General features: G+C 41.9%; 1 protein-coding gene across 3 annotated transcripts in view; it reads right to left on the bottom strand.

The window, feature by feature from the left end:
• Positions 1-17012, bottom strand: part of LRRC1 (leucine rich repeat containing 1) — a 136654-nt gene that overhangs the window by 45455 nt on the left and 74187 nt on the right. For all 3 annotated transcript variants that reach the window (XM_045193013.2, XM_024558049.4, XM_024558050.4), the window contains 2 exons: positions 9271-9349; positions 5684-5773 (listed from right to left, as the gene is read on the bottom strand). In XM_045193013.2, the coding sequence (XP_045048948.1) occupies positions 5684-5773; positions 9271-9349 (169 nt within the window). The remainder of the gene's footprint in view (positions 1-5683; positions 5774-9270; positions 9350-17012) is intronic.

The following is a 17012-nucleotide window of genomic DNA, read 5'->3' as shown; positions in this document are numbered from 1 at the left end:
AAACTTAACTTGAAAAATATTTGCAACAGACTCATTTTAAGCAAGTATTATATGCAACACCAAACCAAAAGGAAGTGTTAAGCTAATAATAGAGCTATGCTGATGCAAACAGGATTCGGCAGGGACCACCCACCAGAGCACTAGTTCTCACTCCCTACAGTGCCCTGGAGGGACTTCAATGGACTCCCTGGGGCCCAACAAGGCAGAGCTTTGAACCATTGAGCTGAGAACCATTGGCTGGGAGCTTCACTGTCTCCCAAATGTTCTATTCTAGAATGGTGGTCCCTATGCATTTAAGAGAATACCTTCAAATCCTTTTATTTGTTTTAAAAATAGCCCTGACTGGTATGGCTCTGTTGGTTGGGCATCATCCTGAAAACCAACAAGTTGCTGGTTTGATTCTCAGTCAGGGCACATGCCTAGGTTGCAGGTTCGGTCCCCAGGTCAGGGCATGTACAAGAGGCAACCAAATGATTGATTGATGTTTCTCTCTCTCATATCGATGTTTTTCTCCCTCTCTACCCTTCTCTCCAAAAATAAATAAATAAAAATCTTTAAAATAATTTTAAAATCTACTGAACATGAGTAAGTTTCTCACTCAATGTTAAACATCACCTTTACTTTGAAGGACTGAGTAAAGCGTTAAGGTGCCATCACACACACAAAAACGGGTAAGCAAATTTGGGGCACTTTTATCTTAGTAAAAGAAAAACGCGAGGTTTTGCATGAAGTAGCCAGTATACCTCTGTGTGCTTCAAAAGGTTTCCATGACCAACCCTCGTGTCATTACAGATATTCCACTATTTGAAAGATCTGCCTCATCGAAGTAACCATACTAGTGGTTACCCATCATGCAGCCACGTGGCAAAGGACGTGAACACGTGCTTTGCGGTGGAATGAAAGCAGAGCAACGAGTGTGACACCAGGTTACTCCCCACACACGAATTGATGCCGTGCACGCCCAAGTATTCACAGTAGTGCACTGGGACAGCAACCAGTACGGCTGCTGTGCAGGAACGCACCCAGGGAAGCTGCGGAAGCTGATCCAGCCCCGCAGAGAATTTTACACTTGAGAGAGACGGCATAGGCAAGGGCTGTCTGACACCAGGGGAAGTAACTAGCTCAGGTAGTTCAGGTTCACACTGATAAGCACTACATTCCTTTCGAGGACACCCTATCTTTACAAGCTGGGTTTTCAGCAACTGCTGAGATAAAAGACAGTTACCAGGGGAAAAGTCAATGCAGAACAGGAAATGAGTTCTAGTTTGAGACACTAAGCAGTGCCCAACAGTACCAACATCCCATAGTAAATAATTGGGGATCTCTAAGAATGAAATAAACACACTCTTTCAATTTGGGTGTATTACTTTTTCAAACAGCCACCTGGCTGTTGGGACAAAAATACTTATCAAGTTGTTTGGATCTAACTACTTAATAAGCGGAACTACTAGGTATTGCTAGGGGCAGTAAGAAAAAGTTACTGAACCCCAAAGGGCCCTAGCAACCAACTGTTCTATGGTAGTGTCAGGTGAAGTAATGGGAAAACACAGGACTAGAGCCAGGAGGGCCGTACTCCAGTTCCAATTCTGCCATCAAACACTCTTCAGATTAAACGACTGTGGGCAAATCAAACACACAATGGGACGTATGCTTGCAGGCGCCCCGGCTTCCAGGCGCTGCCAGTCTGTCCTACATTAAGGCGGGCCTCTCCTCTCCAGGCTGCACTCCTGCCCATCCTGAGGGAGCCCAAGCCCCTCAGAAATCCACACTTGCCTGGTTAATGCCACGTACTCTGCTAAGTGGCAAAAAAAGAAACAGAGGTCCTGGTTTCACTGCTGCTCAAAAGATCTACACTGAGGTGGCTGACTCGCTTGACCCAATAAGCAGGGCTAATTTATGCAAAAACCTCCGCTCCAGAATCCACAAAGATAACAGCAAGTACCAATCACTTAAGTGGTCATTTCTTGTCTTTTTCTTTTTTATTATGTATTTATCTTTTTTTTTAAGGTTTTATTTATTTTTAGAGAGGGGAAGGGAGGGAGGAAGAGAAGGAGAAAAACATCCATGCGGGGCTGCCCCCTACTGGGAACCTGGCCATGAAACCCAGGTATGTGCCTGGGTATGTCCCAGGTATGACTGGGAATCGAACCAGCAACCCTTTGGTTCGCCAGCCAGCACTCAATCCACTGAGCCACACCACTTAGAGCCCTCTTTTTTCTTAGTGAATTTATTGGGGTGACACTGGTCCACAAAACCATAGAGGTTTCAAGTGCACAACTCAATACAACAGAACTCTGCACACTACAACACATGCCCATGGCCCCAAGCAAAGCCCCTTTCTGTTCCCACTCCTACCACCTTTGTCCACCTCCACCCGCCCCCACCCTCCTTCCTCTCTGGCCATCACCGCACTGTTGTCGGTGTCTAGGTTTTACGTATGTATGATTTTTTGCTCAGTCCCTTCACCTTCTTTCATTCGGCCCCCTCAACTGTCTTTTTTAATTTGGGGGAATATCAAATACTGGTGCCTTGCTCACAAAACCACACTATCTGTGAGATGTTGTTTGGTGTGGTTAATAATAGCTCTAAGAAACCATTTGGGAATCCTTTGGGAAACTGAAAAATCTTCAAATAATGATTTGCTTAAAGTGCAGCATACTTGAGATTTTTCTCAACAATTCACCACTTCAAGATTCAAGTATCTTTTCATCAACATGATCTAGGAAACCAGAGGTGCCCAATCTTCTCCAAAGAAGAGGCTGTTCTTTGATTGTTTCTTTTCTAAAAAACACATTTTACTGATTATGCTATTACAGTTGTCCCATTTTCCCCACTGTATTGCCCTCCACCTTGCACACCCCCTCCCACCTATGCAAACAGGCCGTTAACTTTAACATGAAAAATCTTGAATCCAACAGATAGTAATCATAAAGTATTTTGCCATGGCAACAAAAATTATTAAAAACCAGGAATAGAAAACTATTTCCCATTTAATTTCACAAATTACCCTAATAAAAATCAGTTGATTCAATTGTATCTGACCTTCCCTTGCCATCCATATTCTTTTTTATTAAATCCTCACCTGAGTGTCTATTTATTGATTTTAGAGTGAGGAAGGTGGGGAGCGAGAGACAGGGAGAGAAAACATCAATGTGAGAGAGAAACATCAGTTGCTTCCCATACGCACCCCAACTGGGGACCGAGCCCACAACCCAGGTATGTGCCTTGACCAGGAATTGAACCCACAACCTTTTGGTGTATGGGACAATGCTCCAACCAACTTAGCCACCCAGCCAGGGCCACCCCATATTCTTACTTCCTGGGTGACTGTTCACCACATGGTCCAAGCTCAAACTAGAATTTCATTTTGGAAACAATCAGTATACAAAAGGATGTGACAGTAAAGCAGGTAGATTAAGTCTCAAATCAAAACAAAAGAAACAAAAACCCACTACCCTTATTACTGGTGGCAAATGCAGATACAGGAGAAGTCCTGGACGGACAAAAACAAGTGCAGGTATCATCAGAAAAGATGAGGCTAAAATTGGATAAAAATATTATAATTTATTGTTAAATGATTATTAAGTAATATTTTCCACTAGAATAATGCAGTGGGGAATGAAAGGAGCACCCTGATTTAATAAGAACGTATTTTCTCTCAAAACATTAAACCTGTTACAAAAGACACGAACCGGGAAAGAAGGGCAGTGATAGGCCACGAGAGAATGGGAGGGAAGGTGCAGGGAGTTGCGTTCCCGAGAGCCTGCGGGGCAGGACGAGGGCCGTGGCAGTTTGGGTATTTAAATGACTAGACAGGGTGGGTCAAAAGTGGGTTTACAGTTGTGAGTACATGAAACAGAGTTTATTCTTGTATTGTTATGTATTAAGTATTGTATTATTTTCCATACAAATAACTGTAAACCTACCTTTGCCCTACCCTGGATGAAGGAGGACCCCCCAAAAAACAGAATTTATTTATAAAAAATTAGCTATTTATTCTTACATGTTTTAACTTCAGTAACCTTCAAAGTCCTCTCCATTTGATACAATACACCTATCGAGATGTTTTTTCCCACTGCTCAAAACCATTTTTGAACTCATCAATTTTGATGTCTTTTAGTGCTTCTGCCATTTTGGTTTCACCTCTTCCACATCAGCACAATGTTTCCTTTTGAGGACTTTTTCATCCAGGGAAACAAAAAAAAAAGTCGCTTGGGGCGAGATCAAGATTGGGTGAATAGGGAGGGTGGGGCAGGTGCACTAGTAAATCATCCATCGTGAAATGGGCAAACGCATTGAAAGAGTCTTCAAAAACAAAAAAATTCACTGAAGCCACACTCAGCCTCTCACAACAATGCCAGCTGGTACACCAATACAGATGGGTTCCTAGGCCACTCTAGGAACCCAACCTAGCAGGGGGAGCCTGTAGTACAAGGGGCCTGCCCTCCAGAGGATAATTCTAGTTTTTAGGGGGTCCCCCTCATACATTAGAAACATATGAAACCTGACACAGGAAAAACAAAGTGTAAGTGCATGACATCCCAATAAAACACTGTTGTTTCCTCTGCAGCTGATACCATAAACTGAGGAGTACTTGGGGCGTATCTCCTTCCCCTCCTGACAGCTAAAGAGCCCAATTTTTAATCAGCACGACTACCATTACATCGGTAAAGCATCAATGTGCGCCGCAGAAAACCAGGGACATGCTGGCTGAAACACGGTTAGCCAGGTGTCTTCTCTCTACACAGAGGAGAAAGGAGGGGGCAAAGCTGACTGTTCAGAACTCCCGTACAGCTCTAAAAAGAGAAACTTTGCAGAACAGACATCTGTCAGATACACTGTAGTCCTCAAAAACCAAGCTTCTACTTTGTCTTAGAATTCATGCAGGACAGGTTAACACAAAGGAAAGCCTTTACGACATGAGGGAACATGGGCCCACCAGCTCAGGTGGGCCACCTGGGCTTTCACCTTGCGTGGGTAAGCATGAGCCACCAGCCTGATTTAACCCACTGTATGTCCTAGAGGCATGGAGAAGATCGGCTAAGATAATTCAATTAATTCATCTCTGGAAACACAGAGCACAACACTTACTCAGCAGCATGTATATATTTTCCTCAAAGGATTTTATTTCTTGCCGTGGCTGTGTCCTCTCCGACCTCCAAGCCGGCACCGTGGAAACATGCCTGCCACAGTCCACCCCTCCCAATTCCACGCCTGCTCTGCAAACACACCACTCTCACTCCCTGGCCTCAGGCCGACAGCACGCGGACACAGCAGACACAGCCGTTGTTTAGGGGCACGTCCCCTGCGTGCTCAGTGGAGTTTCATCGCTCCCTTCCCTGACATGGCTTAAAATTATCCACAGTGGTGGTTTCTAACAGTATTTACTCACCACCTACACAACACATGGTACTTTGCGTAAGTACTTTGGAACCCATCCGTATGAAGAGAACTTCCAAACAAATTAGGGTTTTCACTAGTAACAAGTAGCAGCATCCTTTTTAACCATTAAAATGTAGGGGCAATTAGTTGTAAAAACACAGGGGGCTGGCTATGATCTTTTTTAAGGGCGATGGTAAAGATTGCGCAAATGGCCTTCTGAGTAGAAAAGTAAGAATCTGAAAGGGAGGCAGGGTGTAATGGATGATACGGCACCCTTCTGCCCTGACGTACCCAAACTTACTTGCCAATGTTTTCAGGTAGGGACTGCAACGAGATGTCATTTACAGACAGACACGTCAAGTTCTGTAGTTCAGGAAAGCTTTCTGGTAATCTAAAACAAACAAAAACTGTGGTTAATTGAAAAATAAAATGTACACTCAGTGTATACTAAACATAATTATAGTGACCTCGTCCATATGCTCGTTGAAATAACCTCCTAAAAACTGCATTACACACGGCACGTCCGCCTCGCCCTCTGTACGTGAGACACGTGCAGGGAAACCAGCACCGGTACAGAGCACGACGAACACTTGCCGACAGAGATCCAGAAATAATTAAAGAGGAGGAATACGCACGCTTTAAGAATAAGGGGGGAAATGTATGACTACTGACTGCTCCACGAAAGAAAACGATACTCACTGCAGCTAAAAGTGAAGCCTTTATTGATTAGCAGAAAATAAAGAGGAATTTCAGCCCACACAATCATAATAAAACACATGACAGCTGCTCAATATGTTTTCTCATGTAGTTTATAACACCCAGAGCAAAGCTATGAATTCCTCAGAAATGATCAGCTGATAGCCAAATGCTACTTTGTCAGTTTTCTTTTAATTTGACTCAAGATGTCATGCACTGGAGATAATTATATGTTTCACTGTGTTCTACACAAAAGAATTTTTTCACACTTCCCTTAAACTCTACTGAGTAGCAAGGTTTCAAAATAAATTATTTAAAAACTTACAAAGAAAGTTTACTTTAAATACTTCCATGGTTACCAGAATTTAGGAAGGAAAAAAACCTAACTGAAGGCAAAAAGATCTCATTGCACCTAAAATGCTGGAGGCCCTTACACGTAAATCTAATACAGACAACAGACACATCACTTATGGTGGCGGTGGGCTACACGTGAATCTAATACAGACAGCAGACACGTCACTTATGGTGGCGGTGGGCTACAGGTGAATCTAATGCAGACAGCAGACACGTCACTTATGGTGGCGGTGGGCTACACGTGAATCTAATGCAGACAGCAGACACGTCACTTATGGTGGCGGTGGGCTACAGGTGAATCTAATGCAGACAGCAGACACGTCACTTATGGTGGCGGTGGGCTACAGGTGAATCTAATACAGACAGCAGACACGTCACTTATGGTGGCGGTGGGCTACAGGTGAATCTAATGCAGACAACAGACACATCACTTATGGTGGCGGTGGGCTACAGGTGAATCTAATGCAGACAGCAGACACGTCACTTATGGTGGCGGTGGGCAGGCGGAGGGCTTCTTGCTTCAGTGATAGTATCTAGATTAGAATCTTCCATTCTTTCCCCTCCTTCCACCTTACTTTTTTGAAAAAATAAAAACTAAATTACTATTTGACATTTAATATAGATTAATTCCAAACATCAAAACCCACCCCAGGCCCTGCAAAATGAAAGTTTTAACTGAATTTTCATAATCATTGAACTACAGTCTTAGCAATGGCTTTTACAAAGCTGAATCCTCTTCCATAGTATAACAGCGGTAAGATTTTTTATTTAAAAATGGTATTTATTTCAGTTAAAATGACACAACTTATCTTTTTTGCCTGAGTTTTTACCAGGAACTACACACCATTTTACAATGTTAAAAATAACTGAAATGGCCATGAACATAAGAAAATGTATTTTTAAATGGATGATTTGCTTTTTACTGGCTGTGAACATCAGAAGCCAAACTGGTATGGGGTGCTGAGGAAGCAGACCTAAGTTCAGGAGAAAGGAGTTCTGGACGAGACGCCGCTCAGAGGCCACGTGATCTCAAAAGGCCATTCAAATTATCTGAGCCTCAGTTTCTTCAGCCGTAAGATATGTAGACAAGCTAAGTAATTTTTTAAATCTTTTCAACTCACAAATATTGTCTTCATTGTTAAAACAGCACACCTGCCAAACCCTGCCCAACGTGAGGCCGGGGTAAGCCCAGTAACCCCCTCCGATGTGGGCGCTCCACGAGACAGTCTCCAGGTAATGGCAGAGTCCCACGTCAGCACACGTTAGAAAAGGACAACTAGAGATGTAGAAAAGGGGGCTAAGCAACGGAACGGTTAAAACAAACTCAAGGGAAGCATAGTGAATATTTCCCAGCTGCCTAACTCTACTAACTGCCTTAAGGATAAACAGCTTAGTTGAGTTCAACAAACATTTACTGAATGCTTACTCCATTCCAGAAATTATAGTAGGGCTGGAGACACACCAACAAATAACACAGGGCTACAAGGCAGCTTCCTCAGTCTCGTCCAGGAGCCTTGGTCAAAGAAAGCAGGTAAATGTAAATGTCGAGTGTATGAAACAAGTGTGCACGGAAGACTACGGAAGACCAGAGGAGGGGGGCACCACAGATCGATCAAGACAGGTGATGCTCGAGCTGCACCTCAGAGAGGGTAAAAGGGTCGGCATCGCCAAAAAGAGAGAAGTGGGGAATGAATGACCCATGGGCACTGTGTTACAGCGGAGAGCGATGTCTGCCACAGGCCACTGAGCGCAATGAAGGGGGACAGCAGAGCAGGGTCGGAGAGGGCGTGGGGGAGACGGCCCAGCACACCAAGGGGCTCAGGCTTTGTGTTCTAGGAGCAGAAGCCACCGCAATGTTTGAAGAGGAGGAAAAACTTCACGGAAGATGACTAAGGAAGAGGACAAGACTTGGGGACAGTGATGAGTTAGAAAGCTATTAGGTTAGAGCTTACTAGGTGATTATTTTTCATAAAAATAAATGCTATTAGTAAGTTAATCACTGGATTCAAAAGGGGAAAGCCAGAAATATTTTTAAAAACATATTTACTTCTTAAAAATAAGCAGAAATGGAAAAAAAAAAATAAAACAGGACATTTCCCAACACTCCATACCCTAAAAAGTCCCAAGCAATTTTGAAGTGGGTGAGGCAAATCCCAAATTTTAATTTAATCTTGAAATCTGGATATTACTATATCCTTAAAAAAAAAAAAGGAGAGGAGAGAAGGGAAGGCGGAAGGGGAAGAGGAGGGCAAAGGCGGACTCAGTAGTGAGAGAGTGGCAGGCGGCTTTATTTGGAGAAATAAACCGAAAGAAACCCTCACAGCTATTGCTAAAGTAGGAAACTAATGGTGTCAGTAGAGTTGTTTTCTTTACTTTTTTTTTTTAATGAGTTGGAGGAAAGATGAGATACTAAATATGCTTCATTCCTGGAATGGAAAAAATATCTCTAACAAGACTTCTCCTCAGATACCTATGTTAGAGTAAGTTCTATGGGAGTTTAGAATCCAGTCTCATCCCACAGACAGAAGGGATCAAAAGGGGATTCATAAACTACTCCCATGCTTCACCTGGCTTCAGAAATGCGCTCCTCGCTTCTGGTTTGCACATTCCAGTGTGCCTCCCCAATCCTCCAACATCCTTTCAATGTTCCGTCAACGGCGCAATGTGGCTCTCACTGTAGAGTGCTATTTACAAGTAAATATCTGTGAAGGTCGACCATCCTTAAAGACAGTAGTCCAGCTAGGTACCTCTAAGACAGATAACCTGGTTATGCTTTTTGCTTGGTTCTCAAAAAGGCATCCTTCATACAACAGACAGAAAAGCAAACAGAAAGTTTACCTAGTCAGTGGGTTTCCGCTGAAATCAGCTATCTGTAGTGCTTTACAGAATGAGATGCTTTCTGGAATTTCAGGAATATCTGTAGGAGTTAAAAAAAAAAGTTACCATTTACCACCATTGCTAACAGTTTTCATTATCCTCAAAATGGACCACAGTCATAAAAGAAAATCTGAAAATTATGACCTCTATTCAAACGTGACATTAATTTCTAGTGTTTTTCTACATTTATTTTATATTTGCTTTCCTAGTAGAAGACAATGACTGCATTAAAGAAAATAGTAAAAACACCACCAAACACCAAGTCCCATCACCCTATCAAGTATCGCTGATGGCATTCTGTCTAATTTCCATTAGCATTTTTCCCTTTTTATATGACTGTATCAGTAGAAAGGATTCTAAAGAAGGCATTTTAAAATTAATCGACTGTCTTCTGGTTTTAAACGTGATTTGGAAAATGAAGAAACGTCCAAAGAAGAAAATAAAATCTACCACATTCCCAGCACCCAGAGACACTTTATTCTGACGTACTGCTTTAGTTGTCATTCAAACACACACATGCGCATAGTGTGTGTGTATAAACAAGTTATATTTCAAAACACTAGCTTTGTACTTACTTGTCCTTTTCACTTTACATTATTCTACAAACTGGCTCCCTGTCATTTTTCCAAATAGTTTACCATTCTTAACAACAGAAAAGCCCACTGCATACAATTTCATACTTCATTTAAGTATTAAGTAAACATGTATGTTGTTTCCAAGTTCCTGATATTATAATTGTATTATGTCCACTTCTGATTATTTCTTTAGGCTAAGCTCCCAGAAGTGTAATTACTATGTCAAAGGCATTAACATCTCTATGGCACTTGATAAATATTCTTAAATTCCTTTGGGGGGGGCAAGTTAAGTATATTTATAATTCTATCAGCTTGTACAAAGTACCCAATTCAACATCTCTCTCCCTCCTCTCTTTCTCTTACATTTTAAAAACTGCCAACATTATTGGTAAAATGCTCTGGCAACATTTTATTTTGTTTTATATTCCTTTTATTATTAATGAGGTTGAGTTTTTTCCCCCATGTTTAATAGTAACTAAATATGGATTTTGAAATGACCAAAATTGTTCATTTTAATTCCACTTTCTCTTGGTACAAAACCTAAGGTCAATAGTTTTTAGGGCTTTAAAAGGTTAGTTCATTGCATTTAATTTCAATAATACATTTATTTTGGGCACATTAACATTAAGAAGGGCTAAAATAGAAAAGGTTCTCCTAGTCCCATGCTCTTTCTTCCACCAGTTTGACAAATGCAAGCTAAGCCAAAACATACCTAAAATTTCTAAATTGGGGGTGGCAGGGAGAAGGGAGAAATAAAAGGAAAAATGGAAACCTTGGTCCAAAAACCACAAATTAATCAGAAGCTGCATAAAAGCTTTTAGTTCAAATTTAAAAGCCAAAAACGTCTCTGTGTGGCAGCACTCTCCTCACACTGTTCTCTCCTCGCGCGGTCACACACGGCAGTGCAGAGCGAACTCCGTGACCCTAGTTCCGTAAGCTCGGGAGACACATCTATACAGCATATCCACGGCTGAGTCTGGAAGAGAGCTTTCAGACACAAACATTTGTGGGCCCCGAGGTACAAATACAATGGCAGATCCTTTTACACACATTTCCTTATTTAATCTCACCATAAATTATTTTAATTTATAAATAGCTGTACAAAATGGACACTGAGGCTCAGAAAGATGAAGCGACTTGCCCTTCATTACAGGCCTATTTCCCTGAGTGCTGGCCTTCCCACAGAGGTCACGGCCCTGCCCCGCTGAAGAATGAGTGAACATACATGAAGCCATTCCAGGATTAGCACTGCTACCTACCCGGGCAAGTGAGGCAACAACACGCCATGGCTTGCCTCCGTCTGAACGGTGCTGGCTGGCCTGTGCACTCCGTGACAGTCCCTCTTCCGCCACTACTTCAGGCCCTGATGAGCAGTTTTTTGTTGAGACTGAGAAAAGAGGAGTAAGTGCTGTACCAGTCACCTCGCAAGTACCAAGGAAGAAGAGCAAGCGGGACATTAAAATACAAATTTTACAGCAGCTTCCTGCTCTAGCCAAGAAAAAGATCAAGGAAACAAAGAAAGAAGACAGGTACACCAGTCAGGTAGAAGAAGTCTTTAATATTTCTCATAGCATCAGAAACATCACTGAAACTTAAGAACAAGGCCCTGTCAAGGGAACACATGAATGTTGGTCGTAAGAAACTGGCCAGGGATGGTCTGGCATTTGGGGATCGGGGGATAACAAAAGCAACTCCCAGAGAACACTCAGTCCAGACAGAGCTGACCAAGAGGTTTGGTCTGACAGGAAAGGAAGGCATTCCCTCCTTAGCCCAATCTGTTTACATACATAGAAAAACGAGCGGATCAGCGAACAGAAGGTAGGTCTCCTGAACAAAGACCATTTCTTTCCACCGTATGCATGTTCCTAACTTGACCCTCCAAAAATGCATTTGCCTGTGAAAAATAAGAGGTTTAGACAAGAAAGGTAATAGTGTGGTTTAAAGAGTCCTGATTACTGGTTTGCTTTAGGCTACTAAAGACATCAGCATAGACAGCTAATGAAGAGGAATAGCTATTCGTCCTTAATCACACAGCTAAAATATCACATCCTCAAGCATTCCTTCGTGGGGGCCCAAGATTAAGTTGGATCTGCTGCTCTCGAGTTCCTTGGGCTTCACCTTTGTGAGATCGATTACAGTTTTCATTAAATAACTATCTGGTGATGGTCAATCTCCCTTACTGAGCTCTAGGCTCACTGGGAAGAAAGACTACGCTGTTCTGGTCTCTGGCTACTTCCCCAAAGCTGACATAGTATTAAGTATAAGCAGTCCATAGGGAATGAATGAATGAATGAATGAATGGGAAACTAACATTTCCAAGCCTCTGCAAAGACAGTCCCTCATAAAATATCCTTACAGGGTAGGTATTATGTCTATTTTACTAGTAAGAAAACTCCTCAGTCTAAGATCTCTTACAAGAGAAAGTATAAAGCTTATACATTATTGACAGCTGAAATCCCTTTTAACTGACTTCCAAATGTTTAGCTCAGGACAAATTGAGAATTAAGACTAAAGAGATGAAAAAATTACACATATATCCATAATTTATATATACTTATATACATTTTATATACGTACAATTTACATGTTTTATATATGTATAATTTATTTACACATATATATATATCACATTCTCAATGAAGCCTAAGTTGACCACTATCTCATTTAAAAAATGTGTAATTTGAATCCTTTCTTCTGCAGCCTCCTACCCAATTTCCAACTCCTTTTCATGTTCTCTGTTTTTCCTAGCCATCTTCTTCTTTCCACTTACTATTACCAACCCAGTTCAGGACCCAATCACCAGGATGACTAGTGTCCTCTTGCATGGTCTCTTCCTGTATCTGATCCGACCTGCACCAAATCCAAACATCCGTAAGAGCAATCACTTTTCTATTAGGTTTGTGATCTTGGGCAAATGACGTAACTTACTTACGCCTTAATTTCCTTATCTGACAAATGGATCATTGATAGACATTTTTCTGTAACTCCAGCATATCATATCTTAAGTGCTTAACAAGTTCAGAGAAGGGAATAAATTAGCCAAAGGGCAGGTATGCTTTGAACCAAGTAAGTAAGAGCAGGGGAGTATAGGCATGAATATGACATACAAAGTGAGGAGAGGGTTTGCCTGAACTTTAGGATATAAATATGGGAGTATCTGGAGAGAAGGCTGGAAACACAGCCAATTACCAAAAGCCAGACTCAGTTGTTTATAATTAATCTGCTACACAACAGACTAGACCAGGCAGCTTTGACTCTAGAAAAGTTACAGGAAAGAAGTGAATCAAGACAGGGTTGCTGTCAGCTCACTGAAAAGCCAGAGAAATAAAGGCCTTGGAGGCAAGTTCAGGGGGTTAGCCCGGGGTCAGCTGCCACTGCCCACTGCTGCCCTGGTTGCAAGTCAAGTGGGGTCCCTCAGAGTTTAGGAGATGCACAGCTGTGAGAGAAGAAGAGGGGGAAGGGAAAGCCTCATGCATGCTCCCGGGAGGGAGAATGTGTACTGGGACTTTCGATTTTGTTCTTTTGTGTTTTGTTTTGTTTTGTTTTTTTAAGGCTTTTACAGGCTGGGAGTTTGGGGGGTGGGAGCAGTCTTAGAGGAATATCTCAATAGAATATTCATCAGTTTTCCAAGTGTCTCCTTTCAGGGTCCTGGTCTCCACTGACTGGTCAGTGCCAGGGCAGGGGATCATTAGTCACTGCAGCTGGTCCTGGTGTCCCTGCCTGGTTTTGCTGCTTTTCTGGGCCTGGACCCGAAATACAACTGAGGCCTAGATGTTCTCCCTAGGGAGGAAAGGTAGAGGGGTCTAAACTGCATGGCCAGCGAGATGCAGGGGAGGAAAGGCCACCGGGGGGTGAGGACTGGCACCACTTTAACCCACCGCTAGGGCCCTGGGGCTTTCCACCCGGTGACCTTCTGTATCTGGCTGTAAATGGCCTGGCCAGTCTGTTCAGCTCTCTGTCTCAGTTTCCCCATTCCTCTTGCCAAGGAAAGTTCCTAGCTTCTTACTCTCCTGCCTCAAAGCTTCTATATAAGGCAAAACAAAAAAAATAATCATATTTTTCATTAATTCAAACTGGCTTTGTGTCATGTACGTACAAGAATAAAAGCAAGAAATTTGAGATTTATAAAATGTCTGAGAATGACTGTAAAATTAAGTAATGCTTTCCCTATAACTTTCTTAAGATAGCCTTTAATTCAGATCCACTCTAAGCTATCATTATTTTGAATCAAATTGGTTTAAATGAGTGAGATGTAGTTATATTTTTAAAATATAGCATATTTTTAAAATACTAAAATATAGCATAGTATATATTAAAAATGAAAGTACCATATCTGTAGTTTACCAATATGACCATTAATACAGCTGGCATACAGGAAAATAGATAAGCAGCCCTAAACTCTACCAGGTCAAAAATCTTTTTCAACACCACCAGAGAGATAATAATCCTGACTCCATTAGCCCAAGAATATTGCTTTCACCACAGATACTATAACTGAAAAGTGATTTAAAAAAACATTCTCTGCCCTGGCTGGTGTAGCTCAGTGGATTGAGAGCAGGCTGAGAACCAAAGGGTCACCGGTTTGATCCCCAGTCAGGGCACATGCCTGGGTTGTGGGCCAGGTCCCTAGTAGAGGGTGCATGAGAGGTAACCACACATTGATATTTCTCTTTCTCCTTCTCTTCCTCTCTCTCTGAAAATGCATAAATAATATCTTTTAAAAAAAACATTCTCTGCCCTTCCTGGCATTCACATTCTTTTCTTGGCACCCACTTTTAAAACATCAAGCTGAGATTCCACCTTCACCTACGGTACCCTCACACAAGTAACATAGGCTTAGTCTAGATTCTTCTTTAAGGAATCAGGGCTCTCTTCCTCAAGATGGACCATGCCTTCTCCTGAAAAGCTACTGCCATTGGAAGGCCCTTCTTGTGCTGGTGATGAAGACAGATCGGAACAAGTGACCTCTCAGCTTCTTCCAAGGATGTGTGCATGCTCGGGCCTCCAGGGCACTTTCGCACAGGTGTGCACACGGCTTGTTTATGATCGTGGCTCCATGAACAGTGCAATGTCCTTTCTGAATAAATTAATTACTCTCCGGCATTTGTTCTTGTTCTGTAAAATAGCATCTCTTCTCCTGGGTCAAGACCTATCTGACGTCAGTAAGTTATAATAGCAGGTTCTCTTCACTGAGAGCACCATGAAATGCTAAGAAAACAAGTATTACATTTTTTTTACTTTTCAATTACAGTTTACATTCAACATTATTCTGTATTAGTTTCCAGTGTACAGCACAGTGGTTAGACAGTCATATACCAGGAAAACCACTTTGTAAAGTATATCATTGTCTAAATCTTAGATACTTTTACGGCTATTCTCTACCATTATCTAACTCCTTTTGACACCATTAGAAATAGAAAGTTAAAGGTACCTAGAAATCCTTAAAGAGAGCAAATCATTACCTCCACCTATTAATCTGTCTTTCTGTAAAGCTGCAAAGAATACCATTTGAGACCCCAGGACATATAATATGGACAGTGTAGAATGCAGAAGTTTTACTATTAAGCACAAGGCAAAGGCAATCGTCTACACTTATTGCAGCAGCACTGTTAGCCCCACAGCAGAGTGACTGCGTTAACATAATTAGTACAAGGTGCTAACGAGGTCAGGGTCCTGGATGCAGTCCAAACACAGACCAGTTTCTTTCCCCTGGTTCCAACCTCACTGCACTCAGGGGAGCCTTTGCCTAAAAACTTGTGCTTGGAAAACAGCCAACAGCTGATCCTTACTGAACATGTACTGAGTCTCAGGCATGATTCCAAGCACTTTACACAAATTAACTCATTTAAATCTTCACAACTCTAAGAAAGTTACTGTTATCATTTCCATTTTCTGAATGAGGAGCTGAGGGCTCGAATGGTAGGACCGAGCTGAGTTTACACAGCCACTAAGTAGGAAGGCCAGAACCTGAACCTAGGCCTGCTCACCTCAGAGCCTGCGCTCTCTGCCATAAAGTTATGTTGTCTCTATAAAGAATGAGTGAGGTCAAAAGAAACCACAAAAGTCAACCCAAGTACCCTACTGCTACAAGGCACTGACAGGTGCCACTTGTGAAAGCCAAGGATAATGCTGTCTCTGAGTCTTCAGAAGCTCAGTAGAAGGGAGACACAGGGGAAATGCTCCATTCCATCTGACCTCTTACAACAGATTTAATCTTCTCCTTTACTAAGTCTAATTAAACAAAGCCAAACTAATCATTCTTTTCAAGATAACACAATAAAGACATAAGCACCTCTATGTTCACTGCAGCATTATTTACAATCGCCAAGAAATGGAAGCAGCCCAAATGTACATCAGTAGGTGAGTAGATAAAACAACTATGGGGCATTTATACAATGGAATACCATTTAGCCATAAAAAAAGAAAATTTTACCCTTTGCAACAGCATGGATGGACCTGGAGAATGTTATGCTAAGTGAAATGAGGCAGTCAGAGAAAGACAAATACCATATGATCTCACTCATATGTGGAATCTAATGAACGAACTGAACGGGCACACAAGAGAGAGACAGACACATAGAGAGCAGGGTAACAGCTATCGGGGAGGGGAGAAGGGTGGAGGGATCGAGTAAAAAGGGGAAGGACTCAAAGACAGGGACAACAGGGTGGTGACTGCAGGGGACTGTCGGGAGAGGGGTGTAAGGGGGACAAATGGTAATGGAAAAAAATACAATAAAAAAGATAACACAATATACCTTATAAATATCGAAGTAACAGAAGAAACTAAAATTTTTTTCTGTGGTATGACTAATCTTTATCAACTTTTTATTATGGATTAATATTGAAATTAGGTATGCTATTTAAGTATATAATATTAAAATGTGCATAATTATTTCTTGCTTAATGCAGCTCCTACAAGAGAATAGAAGGAATTTAATTAGCATAACCAACGAAAAGGCAGCATGGCGTCCTAAAGTTTCAATTTATTCCCTGAATCCCCGCAAACGGATTAGGCCTTCCACATGCCCAACACTTCTTTGAAGCGCTTTGCTCTAAAGTATATAAAATTTACTCAGTGCCTTTCTTCCTCACTAGATGTAAATCCTCCACTAGCTCAGGGATCAGATC

This window comes from Desmodus rotundus, chromosome 11, assembly GCF_022682495.2.
Source record: "Desmodus rotundus isolate HL8 chromosome 11, HLdesRot8A.1, whole genome shotgun sequence".
In the NCBI taxonomy this organism is placed as follows: Eukaryota; Metazoa; Chordata; class Mammalia; order Chiroptera; family Phyllostomidae; genus Desmodus; species Desmodus rotundus.
This window is presented reverse-complemented; position numbering and strand designations above follow the sequence as displayed.